The sequence below is a fragment of the Trichomonas vaginalis genome, chromosome I (assembly GCF_026262505.1).
Source record: "Trichomonas vaginalis G3 chromosome I, whole genome shotgun sequence".
NCBI lineage: Eukaryota > Parabasalia > Trichomonadida > Trichomonadidae > Trichomonas > Trichomonas vaginalis.
In genome coordinates, this window is record NC_067203.1 from 8,353,618 (window position 1) to 8,374,139 (window position 20,522).

The 20,522-nt window shown below is 31.2% G+C and overlaps 13 protein-coding genes and 5 pseudogenes across 18 annotated transcripts, besides 2 other annotated features; 13 read left to right on the forward strand and 5 right to left on the reverse strand.

The window, feature by feature from the left end:
* Positions 1–8,845: part of a mobile genetic element that runs on past the window's edge.
* Positions 62–938, forward strand: TVAGG3_0951670 (DNA/RNA polymerase superfamily; the record flags this gene model as incomplete). Its single annotated transcript, XM_051253264.1, has 1 exon — positions 62–938. A coding segment is annotated over one exon (877 nt), but the record flags the coding sequence as incomplete, so codon positions are not given.
* On the forward strand, positions 983–1,867 carry TVAGG3_0951680 (DNA/RNA polymerases family; the record flags this gene model as incomplete). The annotated part of the gene is made up of 1 exon (XM_051253265.1): positions 983–1,867. The coding sequence occupies one exon, from the start codon at positions 983–985 to the stop codon at positions 1,865–1,867; it is 885 nt and encodes a 294-aa protein (XP_051078839.1).
* On the forward strand, positions 2,014–3,530 carry TVAGG3_0951690 (annotated as a pseudogene). Its single transcript has one exon. A coding segment is annotated over exon 1 (1,517 nt).
* Positions 3,550–3,822, forward strand: TVAGG3_0951700 (uncharacterized protein; the record flags this gene model as incomplete). Its single annotated transcript, XM_051253266.1, has 1 exon — positions 3,550–3,822. One exon carries the CDS (start codon positions 3,550–3,552, stop codon positions 3,820–3,822), a length of 273 nt encoding a protein of 90 aa, XP_051078840.1.
* On the reverse strand, positions 4,098–5,276 carry TVAGG3_0951710 (keratin-associated protein family; the record flags this gene model as incomplete). The annotated part of the gene is made up of 1 exon (XM_051253267.1): positions 4,098–5,276. The coding sequence occupies one exon, from the start codon at positions 5,274–5,276 to the stop codon at positions 4,098–4,100; it is 1,179 nt and encodes a 392-aa protein (XP_051078841.1).
* TVAGG3_0951720 (uncharacterized protein) lies at positions 7,573–8,011 on the reverse strand (the record flags this gene model as incomplete). The annotated part of the gene is made up of 1 exon (XM_051253268.1): positions 7,573–8,011. A coding segment is annotated over one exon (439 nt), but the record flags the coding sequence as incomplete, so codon positions are not given.
* Positions 8,846–9,211: 366 nt separating the features above from the next.
* On the reverse strand, positions 9,212–10,632 carry TVAGG3_0951730 (annotated as a pseudogene). Its single transcript has one exon. A coding segment is annotated over exon 1 (1,421 nt).
* Positions 10,633–10,701: 69 nt separating this feature from the next.
* On the forward strand, positions 10,702–10,916 carry TVAGG3_0951740 (annotated as a pseudogene). The gene has a single exon. A coding segment is annotated over exon 1 (215 nt).
* Positions 10,917–13,164: 2,248 nt separating this feature from the next.
* Positions 13,165–20,522: part of a mobile genetic element that runs on past the window's edge.
* TVAGG3_0951760 (uncharacterized protein) lies at positions 13,452–13,664 on the forward strand (the record flags this gene model as incomplete). Its single annotated transcript, XM_051253269.1, has 1 exon — positions 13,452–13,664. The coding sequence occupies one exon, from the start codon at positions 13,452–13,454 to the stop codon at positions 13,662–13,664; it is 213 nt and encodes a 70-aa protein (XP_051078843.1).
* On the forward strand, positions 13,952–14,161 carry TVAGG3_0951770 (protein of unknown function, DUF4106 family; the record flags this gene model as incomplete). The annotated part of the gene is made up of 1 exon (XM_051253270.1): positions 13,952–14,161. One exon carries the CDS (start codon positions 13,952–13,954, stop codon positions 14,159–14,161), a length of 210 nt encoding a protein of 69 aa, XP_051078844.1.
* TVAGG3_0951780 (protein of unknown function, DUF4106 family) lies at positions 14,388–14,669 on the forward strand (the record flags this gene model as incomplete). The annotated part of the gene is made up of 1 exon (XM_051253271.1): positions 14,388–14,669. One exon carries the CDS (start codon positions 14,388–14,390, stop codon positions 14,667–14,669), a length of 282 nt encoding a protein of 93 aa, XP_051078845.1.
* TVAGG3_0951790 (uncharacterized protein) lies at positions 15,044–15,262 on the forward strand (the record flags this gene model as incomplete). Its single annotated transcript, XM_051253272.1, has 1 exon — positions 15,044–15,262. The coding sequence occupies one exon, from the start codon at positions 15,044–15,046 to the stop codon at positions 15,260–15,262; it is 219 nt and encodes a 72-aa protein (XP_051078846.1).
* On the forward strand, positions 15,629–16,435 carry TVAGG3_0951800 (uncharacterized protein; the record flags this gene model as incomplete). Its single annotated transcript, XM_051253273.1, has 1 exon — positions 15,629–16,435. One exon carries the CDS (start codon positions 15,629–15,631, stop codon positions 16,433–16,435), a length of 807 nt encoding a protein of 268 aa, XP_051078847.1.
* Positions 16,515–17,695, forward strand: TVAGG3_0951810 (annotated as a pseudogene). Its single transcript has one exon. A coding segment is annotated over exon 1 (1,181 nt).
* Positions 17,731–18,150, forward strand: TVAGG3_0951820 (protein of unknown function, DUF4108 family; the record flags this gene model as incomplete). Its single annotated transcript, XM_051253274.1, has 1 exon — positions 17,731–18,150. One exon carries the CDS (start codon positions 17,731–17,733, stop codon positions 18,148–18,150), a length of 420 nt encoding a protein of 139 aa, XP_051078848.1.
* On the reverse strand, positions 18,167–18,616 carry TVAGG3_0951830 (uncharacterized protein; the record flags this gene model as incomplete). Its single annotated transcript, XM_051253275.1, has 1 exon — positions 18,167–18,616. One exon carries the CDS (start codon positions 18,614–18,616, stop codon positions 18,167–18,169), a length of 450 nt encoding a protein of 149 aa, XP_051078849.1.
* Positions 18,653–19,528, forward strand: TVAGG3_0951840 (protein of unknown function, DUF4106 family; the record flags this gene model as incomplete). Its single annotated transcript, XM_051253276.1, has 1 exon — positions 18,653–19,528. One exon carries the CDS (start codon positions 18,653–18,655, stop codon positions 19,526–19,528), a length of 876 nt encoding a protein of 291 aa, XP_051078850.1.
* On the reverse strand, positions 19,947–20,254 carry TVAGG3_0951850 (annotated as a pseudogene). The gene has a single exon. A coding segment is annotated over exon 1 (308 nt).

A 20,522-nucleotide genomic window follows, 5' to 3' on the forward strand; every position in this document is an offset into this window, starting at 1 on the left:
AATTGAATCATATAAGAAACAAGATGAAAAAGCAGAAAGGGATACTAAAAATAATGTTTCAATGGATGATTTTCAATACTATCACGATTTAATCCTTTCATCTAAATGCAAAATGTGTGGTAAAGCGTTTACATATGCAAATAAACCAACATTGGATAGAATCGATAATGAAAAACCACATACCAAAGAAAATTGTCAGTTAATGTGTTGTTATTGCAATGTCGTAAAATCAAATAAAGATGAAGATGTTCAACGTTTAAGAATCAATTTAAGAAATTATGCATTAAAAAATAATTTACCAATGACTTTAGATTCAGTTGAAGCTTATCACATTCTCCGTAATGGAATTACTGGTGGTTTATCAAATGTTCAACATAGAGTAAATCTTAAAGGAATCACGCACATTAATAAACTTTCATATAATCCAGAAACTAAAACTGTATCAAATGAGGACACCACCAACATTATGACTCATTTCGTTGGTGTTGATTTTAATTCATTATATCCTTCATCATTTTCATCTAATCCTCATGATTTCATTCAATATACTGACCATAAAATGTATATGCCGGGAAGATTGAATGGTGTTATCATTTGTGATACAGCAACAAAGAAAGCAAAAGCACTGGGAATAATTAAGAAGAAAAATACTTTATTCGTGGCTGAAGTAAAGGGTCACATTGATGAAAAATACATTAATGATTACATAAACTTTTTACCGATAATAAGAAACTTAGATATTATCACAGATGAAAAAACAATTGGCAGTTTTATGTATAATTACATGAAATCAAACAATCTACCAGTTGACCAGAAACAGAGGAAATTAACTCAGTTAGCATCAACACACAACCAATATCAACCATTTTCTTCTTATTATCTTTGGTATCTAATAGACAGATTTCATTTTATCATTGATGACATTCAATCAATTTTAACATTTACTAAAAACACTTGTTTTAATGAATTTGCGAACAAATTTATGAACGAAAGACAAAAGGCTGAATTAGAAGGAAATAAAGGAAAAAGTTTATTTTGCAAGATTTCACTTAATGGATCATATGGTTACGATGCAATGAATACACAAAATTACGCAAAGACTAAAATAATGAATGCACAGAAGGCACGCGTTGCATGTATGTCAAATAAGTTTAAAAACATAAGAGAAATAGGTGAAGATACATATCAAGTGATGCTTAAAGATAGATTTTATAGATGTGATACATGTTTACAAGAGGCATTCTTCACTTTAGATAATGCTAAATACTGGTATTTGGTTTTCATTTATGATTTTATGTATAAATGCATGAATGTTAATCGTTTTCATTTCATTGAAGGTGATACTGATTCATCTTATTGGGCAATCGCTGGCGACCCAAATCTTCCTAACACTCAAGCATTTCAAGCAATTGTTACCGATAAACAATTTTATGATAAAAACATTTTCAAATTCGCACCATTTGATTTCTTCTGTTTTGATGAGAAATTTAAACCTAAATTAAAGAATAAAGCTGAAGAAAAAGCACATGAGAAGAAGTTATTGGGTTTAGCAATTGAGAAACAAGGTGATAACATGGTTGCTTTATGCCCTAAGTGTTATACATCATTCAACGGTTCAATTGATGGAAGTGATTTTAAAAAGATTGCACAAAAAATGAAAGGTGTTAGTTTACGACAAAATAAACAATTAACACCTAAAAATTATTTGGATATAATAAATGATAAAGTGATATTTGATGGTCAGAATATTAATTTACAACTTAAAAACGGGTCAATGACTCGCTTAACAATCGGTAAGACTGCATTAACAGGAGCACACACTAAGGCTGTATGTTGTGAAAATGGATGTTGTATGCCATTTATTTAATACAATTTAAAATTTTATTTTTAATAAAATGCCACAGAAGAGACAAAAGGAACCGTTAATGATGCGATTCAATATGTAAATAATGGTTTTGATACTATGATTCAAAGAGGTGGGCACCCTTAAACATTTATTTTATTTTTATATAAATGGATAACACAGATTTAAAAAATTTAATTGATGATTTAGTACTTAATCAAAATTTTCTTAATTATTATGAATTAAAATCATATCTCCAAAAACATAATAACAATATAACGGGTGATGATATGGATTATTATTATCCATATTATAAAAATGAAATTTTGAAATATCATGATAAAATAATTTCTAAAATTAAAGACAAAATTAAAAATAATGAATATACAAAGGGAAAAACTAAATCACAACTTAAACAATTGAAAGATTTCAAAAATAAAGTATTAACAGAAGAAGATATTGATGAATTATATAAATTATATAATCTGAGCCGCAAAAAACAAAGGAACAAAAACAAAAGGTGCAAAACGCCCAGGTCCTTCAGACCATAAATGAAGCACAAGCTTTAATTTATGATTCATTAGTTAAACCATATTCAGCCCGACTTTTAAATGAAGATCAACTTTTGGAATTCATCCTTCAACATAAACTCGAAGCGGGAAAGTATATCAAACCTTTATATACAGCATATTTAAAACAAATGAATAGAATACATCCAGAATTAATGAAGGGGGAATGAAATCCAAAATCAAAGCAGATAAAATTAAACCACTTGCAACACCAAAACCTCCAACGACAGTACCCCTCCTCCTTCAGTTAATCCTTCATCATTCACTTTATTATATCCATTTCAAACATTAAAGAAGCAAAAAGATTTTAAAAAGGATTTCAAGATATTAAATAAACCAATTGACCCGAAAATTCAACCGTTAAAGGAAAAATTTAGTCGCCCTTCATTTGCTCCATATCCATATTCATACGAAATCGATCATCTGGAATATTCAAAAGGAAACGTTACTTATTTATTTGCCATTAACATTAACACTAGATATTTATATTGCATTCCAGTGAAAGGGAAAACAGAACAGGAAACAAGAAGAGCTATACAATACTTACTAGATCATGAAAGAGTAGATAATATCAGGGGTGATGGTGATAAAGGATTTCAGGCAGCTATGGCTCATTATTTCCCACAAATTAATTTTTTCTTTTCATCCTCTCCATATACGTTTCATAATAAAATAGTTGATGCGGTAATGAGAACTCTTAGAGATGCGTTAGGGTTAACGGTCAGATATACTGGGATGGAAATCATGACTCCATCATACAACAGTTAGTATATTATTACAATAATACATGGCATAGAACTATAAACATGAAACCAGTGGAAATGAAAAATGATATTTCAAAAGAATGGGAATATATTAGAAAGCAAATGGAAAGGTTGAATGATGTTAAACGTGAACAAATTAATTCGGGGCTCATGAATTTTAAACAAGGGGATAAAGTTTTGATTCATCTCGATTATGGAAAAACTGATAAATCAATGACAAAAAGAAGACGAAGATTTGACACAATAGCTGAATTTGTTAGATATATTAACGGCAATGCATTAGTTGAAGTTGACAATAAATTAATAGAAATTCCGATTTATTTTATTACTCCATTATATTTAAATAATATTTAATTTTTTTATTTCGTAAGAAATGAGTGACAACAAAGCAGCCAAGAGTCCAGACAATGAATATAAAAAGAAACTAAACAGAATTAAATCAAAAATATGCTATTACAAAAAGAAGCCGCAATGCGGTGGGGCTGAAAACGATAAAGAGAGGAAAGAAATAATCGAAAAATTAGAAACTTACCGTTCAATCCTTAAACTGAGTGAAGCAAAAATAAAAGAATTTAATAGAATAAATAAATTGATTGGAAGAGATGAATTTAATAAAGATGAATTTTTAAACTCAATCCAAATTTAATTTTTATTCCTCTTCCCGAACCCTTCCGGGTTCTTCTCGGTTTTCGTGGTTTGTTGTTTTTAATTCGTTCTTGCATCATTTTTATCATTTCCTCCCTTGTTATGATTCGTGGTAAATTTTGAGCTTGTGGGGTATCCATTTATATAAAAATAAAATTTTGTTATCAGTTATTTCTGCAGTTCATCCATTACTTCATTACCTAATTAATTACAGACATAAAAATATATTTAGTTCATTCGGTAAGCCTTGATCCAAAGGTCTGGGCTCAAGCACATTCAATGAACGCGGTACCATGCGAATATAGTCACAAATGGTGGCATGTAATCTTTACCCAAGCCTGTTGGATTTGTTGTGAAAGTGTGTGAATGATTTCCTCCTGGTTCAGTTGGTCGAAAAATCTTTTTTGCTGCATTGTTATAAGATGGAGATAAAACATCATTGCCAGCTTTATATTCTGAGTTGTATAATGGGTGGTCTCTTAATGAGTGGCTATGGTCGCCAGAAAAGTTTGTCGTTCCTGTATGAGTGTGCGGTGGAAGGTTTGCTTCTTTAATTTTCTTCGAACCTCCTGTTTGCTTTGAATATCTAGCACAGTATAAGAATTTATCTACAATCTGCTTCCACGTACCAAAACCTAAAACTGTTGCTGGATTTGTTGAATTCATTGACGTATAAATAGAACCAACAGGATATAATGTTTGAAGTATTTCATTTTTCATGCTTGTAATCACATCATTTACTTCCGACTTCTTTGCATAATTTTCATCAACATAGGTTTTATCTGCTTTAAGGTCTAAACATCCTGAAACCCATCCTGTATCAGCTTTAACTTTAAAAGTCTCCGATGTCCATTCATGATACCATTCAACCTTTTCTTTAATTTCATTATCTTTTTCATCAACATAAGTTTTATCTGCTTTAAGGTCTAAACATCCTGAAACCCATCCTGTATCAGCTTTAACTTTAAAAGTCTCCGATGTCCATTCATGATACCATTCAACCTTTTCTTTAATTTCATTATCTTTTTCATCAACATAAACCAAATTTGCCTTCTTATTTAATTCACTATCCACATATTCCTTATCCACCTTCTTCATTATGTCGTTTAGGAAACCTTCTATGAATTCCTCATTTAAATTAAATCTTCCAATCTTCAAAACTTTAGGAAATGCATTTAATGCGTAATATCTCTGTTCTTCTGGTGGAATTGATGTTATATCATCCGTTATTCCTTTAATTTTTGAATTCATAAATAAAATTTCTTTTATATTTGATATCACTGCACCACCTTTGCAAACGAATTCGAAATGGTCATTTTTCAATACTATCTCCAAATCTCCATATTTCAACCTTTGCGTTTGTTCTGCCGTCTTTGAATTATATGCATATATGGCGTATGTAATGGTCTGAAGGACCTGGGCGCTTTGCGCCTTAAGTTGCTGTTGTTTAATCATTTATTACGATTTAAAAATAAATATTTAATCCGTTATCTCATCAGCTATTTTCTCTATTTGAAATTGCCATAATATTTCATTCATAAATTCTAAATCACAATCAAATAGGTCAGTTATTCTAAATTTAATATTTGATAAATCTTTTGAATGAAGAATAAATGAATTCCCGGATAATTGAAACGGATATGATAAAGAAAATGTGTTTAAGTTGATGGATAAAATGTTTTGTATTGATGGGTAAGAGTTAGGGTCTAATGTTTGATGTGAAAATCTCATTGGGGTATTAACTTTATCACATTTGATTAAAATGAAATTGGAACCAGTGTCAGAATACAAAACATCCCCAACATCTTTTTCAAAATTTAATATCCCCAACAATGAACGAAGATGAGGAGTACAAAATTTAATTTTCAGCGGGAATTTAATAAGGTTATTTATTTCATCAAGTTCAAAAAGTTTATCGGGTTTTGATTTAAAATTTTCTTCATACCATACGATAAATGATTCATTTAAATAACTTAAAATCATGTTAATATCCCATTTCGCTATCACATTATTTATATACATATCATACGTTTTTTCATGGTCATCTTTAATAAATGATATATAATCTGAAGGGTCTAAAAGAATGGGATTAAATTTACCACTCACAGAAACGAGAGTAACATTATAAATTCCGCTAACTGTTAAATTTAATTCACAGTATTATTCGAAATAATATTGATAATTGACATTTTTTATTACGATTAAAAATATGGTAAAGCGTTATTTTCCAGTGATAAATAAAACTAGAATAAGATTACCTCAAGAATTCATAAATTCAACGAATAAGAAATTCATTCATGTTATAAATTTTAGTGTTTTCAGAAAATATGAGTCAGTGTCATATTCATCAACAGGTTATATTTCACTTCATTCAAATTTAGTTCAATCAAACCCATATAATGACCATTTCATAAGATTTTCAGATGGTATTAAAAATGTAATTGATAGATTAAAATATGAACAGATTGACAATATCGAATTTTTGGAATTTTGGTTTAAATATCCCGATGGAAAAAAGATTGAAGTTAAAGATAAAGCTGATACTATAACAAAAACAATTACAATGACCGATCCGGATAGTGGGGAACAAAAAAAATAAAACAAACGATAGAAACTGGTGAAAGGTCAATTATTATTGATTATGATTCAAAGGATTATTATTCGATAATGTTAATGCTTGAATATTAAATAGCCTTAACAAAGAATTTTTCAAGTGATATTTTATATTCATCAACTATTTTATTATAAATATCATTATATGTTAAATGAAGTTCAGTTGTTGTTCCGTTCTTTGATATCTTAATTGTGCTAATATCCTTTATAGGATTTATTTTTGCAACTGTTCCGCAGCATGAAACCTCATCATCTATGAAAAATTGAATCTTAACGTCTGAATCTTGAACATCACAAAGAATGGCGATAATGTGAATTAATGATTCATAAGGTAAAATAATTAAACCGGATTGATCAATTAAATTTATTATTGAATCATAATTATTAATTATTATATCACGGTAAATTTTCATTAATTCAGAATTAATGTCTATTTTATATGGGTTCTCGATGTTTGATGAAAGAGGTGGGGGTATGTTGGATAAGTGGGAATTTCAACAGGTTCTTTACCGGGTTCAGATAAAATGATTGGGTCTCCATCTTCTTTATTTTGCTCCTCCTCCTTTTCGGTAAGTCACGAGTTAATAAATTTGGTTGAGTTGCTGACCTTGTTAATTCAGGGCTAACATTAACTTTAACATTTTGAATAATTCGTGATTTATCATCATTTACGTTATAACCAACCGTAATCTCTGCTTTTGCGTTAGTGTTCTTTTGACTAGTGAAACGTCTTCTCATTTATATTCGAATAAAAAAATATATTTAAACTTTTATTTTGCTGGAAGTTTTGAATCTATTATTCCCTGTATTTGTTCTTGAAGTTGATTTTTAGCTGGTTCATTGTAATTAATAGACCTAATATATTCATTAATTGCATTCTTATAATCATCTGATTTCTCAAATTTTCTTTTATCTGATTCCTTAACTAAATCATAAGTTAAACCTCGTTGCTGATATAATGGTTTCTTAATTAAATCTTTGAATGCTTGAGATAAAGCACCTGATGCAATTCTTGCTACTATAATTGGTTGGAATTGATGTTTAAGTTCATCTTTAACATTTGCGAAAACTGGATCGAATAAAGCAACTTTAAAGAATTTCTTAGCTGAAATTTCAGGTCTAATATTTGCATATTGACCATCAAACTGGTTAGAATATCGTGGTAATCCATCCGGTCCCTCTTCAATAGCATTTAATTCTTCATTGAAATAAGAATATGGATTATAACGGTATGAATTAATTGGACCATTTTCACCTTCTCCAATGTATTGTTTAACAGCTTTTCCATTTTCATCAAATTGCATAGGATAACGTTCATTATATGCTTTACGTTTAGGATAATCAGTTATAGTTAATTTGTAACCATTTATGACTTTAATATTACCTTGACCATCAGTAACGAAAACTTCATTTATACCATCAGGTTTTCCATTTGGACCCGTAATGTCTGCTTCGTGTGCTTCCCAATTTGGACCTTGACGTTTGGCATATGCTTGAGCTTCTGGTAATGTTAAAACGTTTCTCATTTGTTTAACATCTTTTTGAAGACCAGCAACAATATGAACTAATTCTTTCATTCCATCAGGAACTTTCATAGTTCTATTATATGCACCCTTTTTTTTGTTCCTTGTTTTAATGGAACCTGTAGAAGATTTGCCATTTCTGTCATGTTTAATTATAAATAAAAAATAAAAATTAATTATAAAAAGTTAATCAAATTTAACACTTCCTTTATTTAAATCAACTATTATTTTTCCATGTTCACCTAATTGCTGATATTGTGTGTAAAGTTCATTAATGCTCATTGGTAAATTCACTTGATAAAGCATAACGTTCAACTGTTGACGACTAAACCCACTGAAAATGAAAAGTGTTGATAGATTTGATTTAATGTTTGTGCTTAATGCTTTGAAATATTGAACAGCCATAAAGAATGAACACTGAATGTGTCGACATTGAGTTAATAACTGATTAAAATATGATTTCTCATTTGTTATTAGTTTTGATTTCACTGCATCATCTAGAAAAATGAGTGAATGCAAAAATTCTCTATCAAAATTTGAAATAGAAAGTGTTTCAAATAATTCATCCCGTTGTTTATCAATAATTTTATCCTCTAATCCTTGCTTCTTGATTGTATTATATAATTCTTTATACATTAAAAAGTTTTTTAAATAATCTTCTGCTTCTTCTTGTGATAAATAAATAATTGGAATTTTGATTAAATGCTTTAAAGATTCAAATGTATCATCTGAAGGTGAACCTGAACGGTTGATATAAATTAACACATGTGAATAGGGGGAAGTGTTAGCAATAATGATAATTTGTTTTAATATCGTTAATGTTTTACCTTTATTCTGTTTACCAATTGCTGCAGTGATTGAATTTAAGTAACATTCAGAATATGGAATTTTCATTAATTTTTCCTTAGATAGAGCATTTCTATTATCACTCAATGCTTCATTAATCATATCATCTACGTATGTATTATATACTCCCGCTAATTCTTCATAAGGAGTGGATGAATTTAAATCCATTTAATCAAAAATAAATTTATAATTTTAAACATTTCTATTCATCAATATTTCATCATATGAACTTCTATACTGTGGTGGTGTACCTGTTGGATGATATTTCAAACCTTCATCCGTGTCCATGTCCAATATGTAGTCCTAGTAAACCAAACCTGAGGAGGATTTGTCACTTTGAACAGTAAGTGTCATTTTCACCCTGAATGATTGGATAAGCTTTCACTTGTACTGTAACTTGTGAGTTGAAAGTTTCTAATCCATCAAAGAATATACCCGCTCCATCACGTTGAACTGGAATAGTGCATAAGAATGAAGTTTGGTCTTTCCATGTTCTAGCTAATGGCATGCCATCATCTGCATTCAGTGGTCTAGTTAATGAGTCCTCGTATTCTTCTGTGCATTCATTCACTCCATCTAAATCAGAAGCTTGAAGCATACGTGTAAAGAATATGTCGCCACTGTGGTCATCGCTTGATCGGGGAAGTTTCTGGAATCTATAGTGACCTGAAGACCTCGAAGCATTGGATTTTCTAAAACTGTTCTTTGCATTGCATTCTTCGGAAATGTTAACACAACATCTGTAACATTATGAAGAGCGTATGAGAAATCTGAGCTAATACCTTCAGGAGTGATGCAACCTCCATTTAGTGAACGAACGTCAATATGTTGAGCTGGAATCATGAATGGATCTTCCTTACTAAATAAACGTGGTATTGCTTTAACTGATTCTTCAATTAAACCGTATCCTGGTGTAATGCATTTATCCTCTAAAACTTCCATCTTTGTGCATGAAATAATAACGTCATCAACTGTTGCCTCAGCAGATGTAGCGGCTAAGCTTGTAATTAATTTGGTAGGAAGTCCGATTTGTTGGAATTTGCGATCATATTTATAAACATGATTCATAATCTTTTCATAATTTTCATCAGTTATCTTTTCATAAACGTAATTTTGTAAATCAGCAACTCTTAACGGGTCAACCTGACAAAATACTAAAGTATCCCTGAAAACATAATATTTAAGAATGATATCACCAAATGATTTAGGATAATCATCGAACGCCTGAAATGCTAACAAATCATTTACCGGAATAATCATATCAAAAGTGACATCAACTTCTTCATTTGCTTTCTTGAAAACTTCTGAAGGGTCAATATATTTACCACATACTGAGTTATCATATTTTGAACATTATTATATAACGAATGAACAAACTTTTTAACTTTCCTTTCTGATTTTGGTTTATATGTTGCAAATGCGAAAGATTCACGGGCGCAATCCATCTGAAGATAACCGGCATCACCTCTTTCGGTTTCTACTTCTAATTGTTTAAAGCTTTGATTTGATGATTTGTAACCAACGAATAAACGCATGCATTTAAAAGCGGCATCACATGTGAAAGCTTTATTTGAAACTAGAGTTGCTTTAACTTTGCGTTTAATATATGTGTCACCTAATTGGTTCACATCATGAGCCGGATTTGTAATTCTTAAATGAGTTTGTTTATCATCAAAATATGGAGCATCAGAGTCATAGCATGAACTTTCAAGTTCTCTATAATATCTTCTACCGTCATTCTTTGCGAATATTTCATTTATCTTTTCGAATGAATGAAACACATTTCCATTAATCGGTTTAGTGTTTGGCACCAAATAGTTAGTCGTCATTTATTAATAAATAAAAAATCAAAATTAAAAGATGAAAATGAATTTTTAATTTTAATGAAATAATCAACTATGGCTGCAGGTATATTTAAGAAACTGTGGGATAAAGTAAAAAGAGGAGCGAGTAAAGTTTGGGAAACATTGAAGAAGGGAGCAAATTGGATATTTAAGAATAAAGAAGCAATTAGTGACGTTGCTGAATCAATAACACCAAAAGCTGCCCCAATAAGAGAAGTTTTAAATAAAGGAGAAAAGTTTATCAAAGACTACAACCGATACTAAGATAAAAATAATTTAAAATAATTTATTTTTCCACTATCTACCTCCTATTTTATTAAGTATTCCTTCAGCTATTCCACCAATTGCGTTACCTGCTTGTGCTCCCATCGCCGGATTACCTGCTTTAGTACCTAATACTCCACCTATGATAGTTCCTGCCGTTTTCGCTACTGGTGCCAAAAAGTTTGCAATGGGTTTAATAATCTTTTTATGAACCCAACCCGCAGCTTTCTTAATTCCATCCCATAATTTTTTAAAGAATCCTGCCGCCATTTCTGATTTAATATTAATTAAAAAATATATTTCATCACTTATATTCTAATTTTTATTTAATGATAAATGAAACCGATTTTAAAAATAAATGAAACAGAGGAGGAAGAAATAAATGAAAGTGAAAATGTTCAACAAAAAAATAAACGTTGTTAAACCAATTACTGAAATAAAAATTTTTTCATCTGTTGAAGAATTTAATGACTATTATGCTAATAATAAAAAATTATTTGAAGAATTGACAACATGTAAATTGAATAAAATGTTTAAAGTTGATGGATTCAAAATTTCAAAAATAAAAGGGGGTGGTTAGTTTGAAATCTATTCCTCAATCAAGAATCACCTCATTAATGAAAATTGATGATTTAACAAAAAGAATAGAAGAGATTGAAGAAAGAATGAATCAAATAATTGATTTCATAAATTCAAATAATCATTAGTTTCTTAAAGTTCAATGTTGAACTCATCAAATTCTTCTTCATCATTACCATTACCTTTAGCGAGTTTATTTACTCTTTCAACTCTATCTTTTGATAGTCTTGCGTTTAATTTTTTCTGAAGTTTTTCGTTACCAAGTTCTAAAATTTTACATGGATGATATTTAAACCCGTTAAATTCTTTTTCCTCAGTTTTAATCATTAATCTACAAAAGAACTTTAGTGAGGTGGTTTTGTTGTTTAAACCATTTATCCTTAATATTTGTTATAAATTCAATATCCGGAATTAATTCCCAAATTTTTTGAATTTTCGATTAATTTACCATCAAATGCAAAAGCAATAGGTTTAATATTAAACTTACCTTTATAAAATAAACTTTGTACGCAATCATCAAAATAAACGTCTACTTGTTTAACCTGGGTGAGAATTGGTGAAAGTTTATTCATTAATTGATTTACAGTCACGAATTTTGATTCACTCATTTCATACAAAATAAAAAAATAAATTATTCAAAAATGTAAGACATGAATTTTTAAAGTTTATTTTTTATTCATGAAAATAATTATTTCTAATTTCTTTTACTCTCTCGTACATACTAGATTTGAAGAATTCGGAACTTTTACCATAATCTCCTAAATGTTTTCTTATCCCTAACGTGTGCCAGTTATTATATGAAACTGAATAAACTTTTTACACTTTCCATCACTCCAATATATTTATTCTCAGTTTTTGATTTAGCATTCATATTCATTAGCGTAATAAATTCACAAGTCTTCCTTTTTAAATAAATTTTTAAGTATCAGATTAAGAATTCTATAATATTGCTTCCTTAAATCTTGAAATAACACACCAATCTCTAAATTACCGATAATCATTTATCTGGTTTAACTTTGGTATTTATAAGAAAAATATTTTTAAATAATGTAATTTAAAATAACAATCTCAATATTGTTATGATTCTAGTTTACAAAAAAGTCACACACTCATCACACTTTCTTACATTTCTTATGAATGTAGTATATTATTAGTTTGTATATGTAAATCTATAAATGTTTGTTATATACAATTTTTCGAAAATATTTAATTCAAATTGAAATCAAATGGAGTAAGTTACAAATATAAAACATTCATAAATGATAAACAATATATTTTAAAATTCAATCTTACGCCAATTCTGGCAATCTCTTTAAGAACTAATAATCTTTGGTGCTTCTGTAGATTTTATATCACGAGATATCACAAGGTCAATTTGTTTTTGAAACATGATTTTCAGATTTTCGATGGCTTTCGTGGTGTTTCTCCATCATTATCATATAAGAAAACTGAGTAATCTAGAACTAAATTGCGGCCGAAGGGCTGTGTAATAGATCATCGGGTACATGGGCGAAGGAAAAAGAAGAGTTAAAAACTCAGTCAGGAAGAAAGTAAAGCTTGGTCCGTGGTTCTATTATGAACATATAAATCCAACTATTCTATATTTTTACTCATATGAATGTACGCCGCTCAGAATATAACGCCAACAGTTTTGGATGCTATGAATGGAAATGTTTTCCGAATGGTATAACGAATGCGACAATGCCATTAGAAGGTCAGAAATAGTTCCTGGAACTTACGAATATACAACTGCTGTTTCTTATGGAAACGTAGGTGAGTTTGGAGAAGGTTCTTCAAACAACAGTAGATATTGCTTGCGACAGGTTTCATATAATTTCTATTGACAACTCATTCTTATACGTGGAACAAGACATTGAAATAAAACCTTCTGCCAAGTTGTCTGACAAGAAAGGTTGCAATGGAATTTTCTATGTCGGATACCAATATGCTCAGAAGTTTTCATGGGATATAAGATATATTCTAACTCTGACTTAGTTCAAACAGTAACATGGGCAAACTATGAATGGTTCGCTTTGAGAAACTCAGTACAACCACAAGCTAGAGAACAAACAGACCAGTATGCAACTATTGAGAAAATAAGAAGACTTGACCCTAACGTTCCAGGAGTTTATGTTAACCTTTCTGGACAAACTGCAGCAGCAGTAACAAAGTAAAATTGAAACTTAGAGTTCCTTTGTCATCTTTCCTCATCTTCAGGTTTTTTAAGATACTTGCCAAACTGGGCAGGAAAAATTTCTATCGAACTTACTCCAGCAAAAATAATTAGTCATTGCACCAACACAAGACCCATTCACTCTTACAGAAGTAGTGGGAACAAATAAATGTCATTCGCCGACTTTTGCAAAAACAAAGTTGACTTAGACTTTGGTTTCTCAAACTCAACACTGAAGTAACTATTATTTCAATGCTGCTGGAGATGCTTGGACCCAGTTAAGTTCACATGCGAAAATTTGAATGCAAGAGAATAGAAAGCAGACTTGCAGTCTATATGTTGGACCCAGATATTTCAAATGCTTTAGCTGCCAAATATATTGCAGTTCCACTTATGTTCCCTATACACCAAATATCTGTCAAAGACTTTGCAGGTGAAGTTGGAAACCAAAGTGCTGACCCAGGTGCAAGAACAGATATTGCTTTACAACTGCAATGAAACATGCAGATACTATGTTTGTACTGTTCAGACGAACTATAAATGACTATTCTTGCTTCTACAACCCTGGTATTAAATATCATATAAACATAGATGGCAAATATTATCCAAGAGAAGAATATTCTACAGTTGAGGATATGAGGTCATACAACTTGACATTAGATGCTATGAACTTTAACAACAACTTCACAACAACCATTAACCCTGAAAATGCAAAGTTTCTATTATGCCATATGTGAAAGTAATGGACTCATACAGGAGCTCAAAAACTCAATATACAAATGGAGACCGTTCAAACTTTTGGCTTGGCATTCCATTTGCTGACTCAGAAGACTTTATGGGTGGTATTTCAACTGTTGGTACAGTTCAAATACAATATACTGGTGACAGAGACGGTCCAGATGAATTGAAAGCAAAGAAGTTTACAAAACCAATAGCACTTTTTCACGGAAGATGCTCTTTTGAAATTCGTTCGATGAAACCTGCTGGGGCTCTCAGATTGGTATAACGACAGCTTCCATCGAGCAGATTTTGGCAGCAGGTCAGTAAGTTGTTCTTGAACTGACTTCTCTCCGTCAAATATTGACAGTACGCCAGTTTTGACATAGTATTGTATTAAAAACTTACCTTAGAAATATCGGTCAGTTTTGTTGTTATATTTTTGTCAACGTCAAGAACTTTCAACCATTTTCAGTATACCAACTTTCTTTGCTTTATGAAAATATTTTGGTTCAGCAAAAGACTGCTTATCTATAACATTTTCCATTGTTTGTATAAAGAACTATTCTGTCAATGAACTATGTATTGTTTGTGTGTGTAAACTTTGTTTTGCTTCAATTCGAAGAGATACTCAAATACGTCCATCTTTTTATTCTAAGTAAAATGTCATTTCCGAAAAATAGAAGCGTAAGTGTTTCAAAAGGTTTAATGGCGGTGGCAGATGTGAAGTTAAATTCACCAACTCAAACAAACAGTCAAAGTGTTGTTGTCAATGTCAAAGAAAGAGATGTTGAAGTGGGGAAACCATACGAAGACGAAGATGGTATAACAATAGTTCCTGTAAAAGAACAACCAACATACCTGAAGTTAGCAGAGACTTAAGTTCTGTTGCAGATATTCGAAATGACTACCAACAACTTAAAGACAAACTTAAAACTCAGGAGAAGATTTGTCAAGCTTTGGGTATAATGTTAAACTTGGTCGAACACAACCCTGTAAAAGTGAACTCATATGTCATTGCACCTCATGAAGTTTTGAAAGAACTATTGAAACTTTTGACAGAGGCAGACGATATAAACATCAAAGAAATAGAACCCGACATTGCTTGCTGTGGTGTTTCATATAATGTCATTGACAAGATATACGTTATGAAAGGAGGTGAAACGTTGAACTTAAAATATAGTTTCCCAGACGTCATAAAAATATTTGACGACCACAACATTTCATTAAAATTTATTTGCTAAGTAAATGGCAGAAGACATAGTGGTTTATACTATTACGACTAAAAACCCTGAGTCATATAATTCTATAACAACAAACTTACAAAGTCCTCAAGGACGATATTGTAAACTAACCTTAAACACAATGACGACTAAAGCCTGTTTTGCTCTTTTGACACCAGAAGACTTTTTTGTTGTGAATGGTAAAAAATACTTCTTTGAAGATACTTACTCAGATATACCACCAACAGGTTTTGTTGACTTATTTAATACTTTAAGGACGGATGTAACATGTGCTGCAACTAGAGCAGGTTTCATTATGTTTGGATGTCCGACTGAGTTTACTATAAACGATATGAGCTATAATACAAAACTTATATCTGGTTTTTACTACCAACAGTTTCCTATAACAGGAAAAGGTGTCATACAAGGAATGTCTGTTCCATTGACTTTAAGTACACCTATTTTATATATTGTTTCAAACTTAGGTTCAAAGTGCTATTCGAATGTCGACAGAAACTACTATGACCAAAAGATACTCATGCGTATAAACAACACTTTCTCTGCTGGTTTGCCTATTGTTCATTCGAATGCAGAGTTTTCAGCTTTAGTAAACTCAAACACTTTAGCAAACATAAACTTAACCTTAGTTGACGCAAACTTTGTTCCTGTAAAACTTTTATGTCCTATGTATTTGTCAATGACGGCAGAAAGTTTCGAATTGGAAGATGCAACTGGTGAAAGTATTGTACTACAAGAACAACTTCAACAACAAATAGCTCAAGAACAACAAATGCAACAAATGGAACAAATGCAACAACAAAGTCAAGAATAAAAAAATATTTTTTTTTATTTTTATAAAAATGTACAGAATAGACGTTTCAGATTTTTATGACTTCCAAGCGTTCAGAAATATGTGTCCATTTCGAGACTATAACAAAGCAGTCGAGAATTTGAAACGTTTAGTCATTTATGTCGACTCTGCCCCAGAATGTTATGTCATGAAAGAATGGGATGTTGTCTTTAACAAACCAAGAGCAACAATAGTTTCAGAACAAGAATGTAGACAGAAACTTAAGAAAATAAAAGTCGTACAAGTTGGCATGAAGATGTTAGATGCTTGGGATATCTTATTGTCAAAGTTAGAAGATTTTTCAGTTCGAGGTATAAAGTTCTATACACCTTCTCCAAACTTCTATTCTATCTTCACTGGATATAAATATGAACAAGTAGAATGGAAAGAAAATATTATAGAAGCTTGGTTAGACCATGTCAAAGAAATTATATGCAATGGAAACGAAAGAGTCTATGAGTATATCTTATGTTGTTTGCAAACATCTTACAACATCCAAGTGCTAAAAATGAAACTGCTCTCATCATAATTGGAAAACAAGGAACTGGTAAGAACACTTTCTTTACAGATATCTTATGCAAACTGTTAGAAGGTTATTCGAATCCGAATATGACAAACTTAGAAAAACATCTGCGGTAAATTTAACTTCAATAGAGAATATGAAACTTATAGTATGTAACGAAACTTCAAAGTATAGATACAACAAAAGGTTTTAAACTCAGATGCTTTGAAGAGTCTTATAACAGACAAAGAGTTGTTGAAAGAAAATATAAAGACCAAAGAGTTTGTGAAAATGTTTGCAAATTTCATCATGGTTTCAAACAACGCCGTTCGATGAAGTTAGAAAGTTCTGACAGAAGATATGTAGTTGTCAGAACGTCAGATTCTCATATGCAAGATACAGAATATTTTGACGACTTAGCAGAAACTTTGACACCTAACTTTTACAACCACTTGTTCTCATATTTCATGACATTAGATATTTCAAAGTTCAATCCAAGACAAATTCCACATACCGAAGAAAGACAAACATTGTTAGAAGCAAACAAGAGTGTATATGAACTGTTCATAGATGAGACTAACTTTGTGTCATTAGATGAAAGGTCATTGTACGATTCATATAAACAGTATTGTCAAGAGTATGGTTATATGCCAGCGTCTAAACGAACATTCTTGGCAAATGTCAAAAGCCTTTTAGACATACAGAACGGCGTATATACAAAGAAAAATTTTTCTGAGTAAATTTAAAAAAAATATTTTTTTATCCGATAGAAAAGATGACGAAATATATTTCAGTCAACAAGTACATGACAGAAGTCAAAGATAAGTTAGCTCCATTCGCATATTTGAATGTTTACTTCTACCATTTTGAAAAGTCTTCATTCAGCAAAGTTTGGAACATCGAACCGGTTAAGTTTGCTATTGTGACTAAAAATGGTGCGAAATTTGAAGACTTAGACATAGAAGGTTTGTTAGCAGTCAAAGAAAATTTTGACAGAAGGTTCTCAAACCTTAAAGAAGGCAAAGCATACAAACTTGTTATACCTTATGAACCAAAGAAAGCAGACGACTATGAATATTATGAGTCTAAGATAGTTGAAGTTCAAGGTAAATTGGGTAAAAAGATTTTAGAGTCTAAGCCAGTGTTTGCTCCTAAAGAGGAAGAGAACATTGACATTGACCCAGAAATGTTCTAAAAATAAAATTTTATTTTTACATGTCAAATTTCTTTTTCTCTGGTTCAGGTTCTTTCTTCTCTTCTTCTACTTTCTTTTCTTTCTTTTCTCTCTTCTTCTTCTTCTCTGGTGGAGTTATGTCAAATTTCTCAGAACCATATTTATGTAAAAGTTCTTTGTCCTTTAATAGCTCTTCTATTCTGTTTTCTATTTCATCTTCAAGAACAGCGCATGTGCCTTCTTTGCATTCTAAGAACTTTTGTTGGACTTCATCTTTCCAATCGGCGTCATCTCTGTCAACAAGTCTGTCATTGACAAATTTTAAGACTGCTCTGCTTAATGTTTTATGGTTCTTGTCATATTCCCAGAAACAGAACTTTAGAACAAATTCACCTTTCTTGTTTACACTATGTAAGATTTTATGGTCGACAGATGTTTTGCTGTCAAAAAGCTTGTCTCGAATATAGATAGCGAAATCGCTAGACATTTTCTAAAAGATAAAAATTTTAATTTTTCTAAAAATATGTTAGAAAAAAAGTTTGCTGACATTGACAAGAAATTTGAGAATGTTTTAAACAAGAACAAGAGGAAGTTAGAAAATGCTCAGATAAAACCTATACATGACAAGTTCTTATTTGCTCAGAATGGTATAACAGGTCTAATCGCACCACCTGGGTCGGGTAAGACTTTCACTTATCTTAAAATGGCTGCACAACAACAAGAACTAGATGAGAAGAACCCATTCTATGAGTTAGTAGTCATTTGTAGTACTTCTGGTCAATTTGACCAAACCGTCAATTCGTTCAAAGATATTATAAAGAAGTCTAAGTTAGTATGTATAAAAGACTCTGAGTTGTTAGATTGGATAAAGAAGTACCAAAGAAGAGTTTTGAAGTACAATGCTATAAATGAGTATATAAACTCGAAGTTTAAAGACCCAAATGAGGAAATGCAGAGAATATTAGAGAAGAAACACTTCAGAAACAAACAGAAAGAGATAGAATACATTTCGAAGAAATTGCAATCTTACGATTGGAAGACATACCCTCATAGATGTCTTCTTATCTTAGATGACTTTGCTTCTCATCCTTTGTTAAAGAACAGAGAACAAGATATGTGTCGAATTCTCAAGAAGCTCAGACACTTTAACATCTCAGTTGTCATTTGTGTACAGACAGCAAAGAGTTTAAGTAAGGATGTTAAAAGAATACTTACTGATATCATACTTTTCCCTGGATTGTCCGAAGACGATTTCATGGAACTTATGAAAGAGTCCATGGCAGGTAAGTTTGACAGACATGAACTATGGGAGAAGTACAAAGTCATACAAGACCCTCATACTTCTTTCAGAATTCACATCTACGCGAACAAAGTTCAAATTGTAAAAAGTCAAGCTTGAAAAATGTAAGTGTTTAGTCTTAGTCTGTTGTGGTGCTGGGGCTGTCGGTTCTTCTGGCTTTGGAAGACATTCAGGAAGAGGAACGTCAGTCCTCCGTTTGTGTCCTGTCGGAAGGAAGAACTTTTTCTGTCGGAAGGAAAAAATTTTCCTGTCGGATGGAAAAAATTTTCCTGTCGGATGGAAAAAAGTTCTCAATTTTCGAAAATTTGAATGGTTTACGGACGAACAACAGGAAAAATTTTTCCAGTTGTCGGGAAATTTTTTTCCAGTTGTCGGGAAATTTTTTTCTTGTCGGAAGGAAATTTTTTTCCTGTTGGAAGGAAGGACTCGGAATGCCAGAAGGATTTGACAAGACAATTTACCTTATAGAGCTACCTGAGCCATCTTTGGTGTCAAGCTTGAAAAATAAATGGTTCATTTACTCTGCTTGTTTGAAGTTGTCAAAATACTCTGTTATCTTTTCTTTCAGTAATGGCAAATCTTCTTTGAATGTAAGTATTGTACAACCTTTCATATCATAGTGTGTTTGAGGTAAAGTATCTTGAACTATTTGTTTCACATCTTCATTCGGTGTCATTGAAATCGGTAAGTTTTCGCGATAAACCAATTTCTGTCAGATTTGTAAATCTTAGCAAGGTCGTAAAAGCTTTTGTTGTTTCTTCTGACTAAATGCAACATAACCATATCTCTGTCTTCTTCATTTTCCATCTCTTCAGTGTAAATCATATACTTATAGTTCTTTTCCTTTCCTTTTGGTACCGAACGTGGTATTCTTTTCTGTATGTTTTTGTCTTTTGCTTCAATGACTTCATCTTTTGCTTCAATGACTTCATCTTTTGCTTGAAGTTTCTTTTCCATCTCTTCACGTTCTTGTCTATGAATTTCGTCTAACATCATGAAAATATAACAAGCATAGCGAGGTGAAGCCCACATTGCAACAGCATTTACAAGAAGTCTATGTACATAATATCCTTTCAAACCATTTGGCAAATTT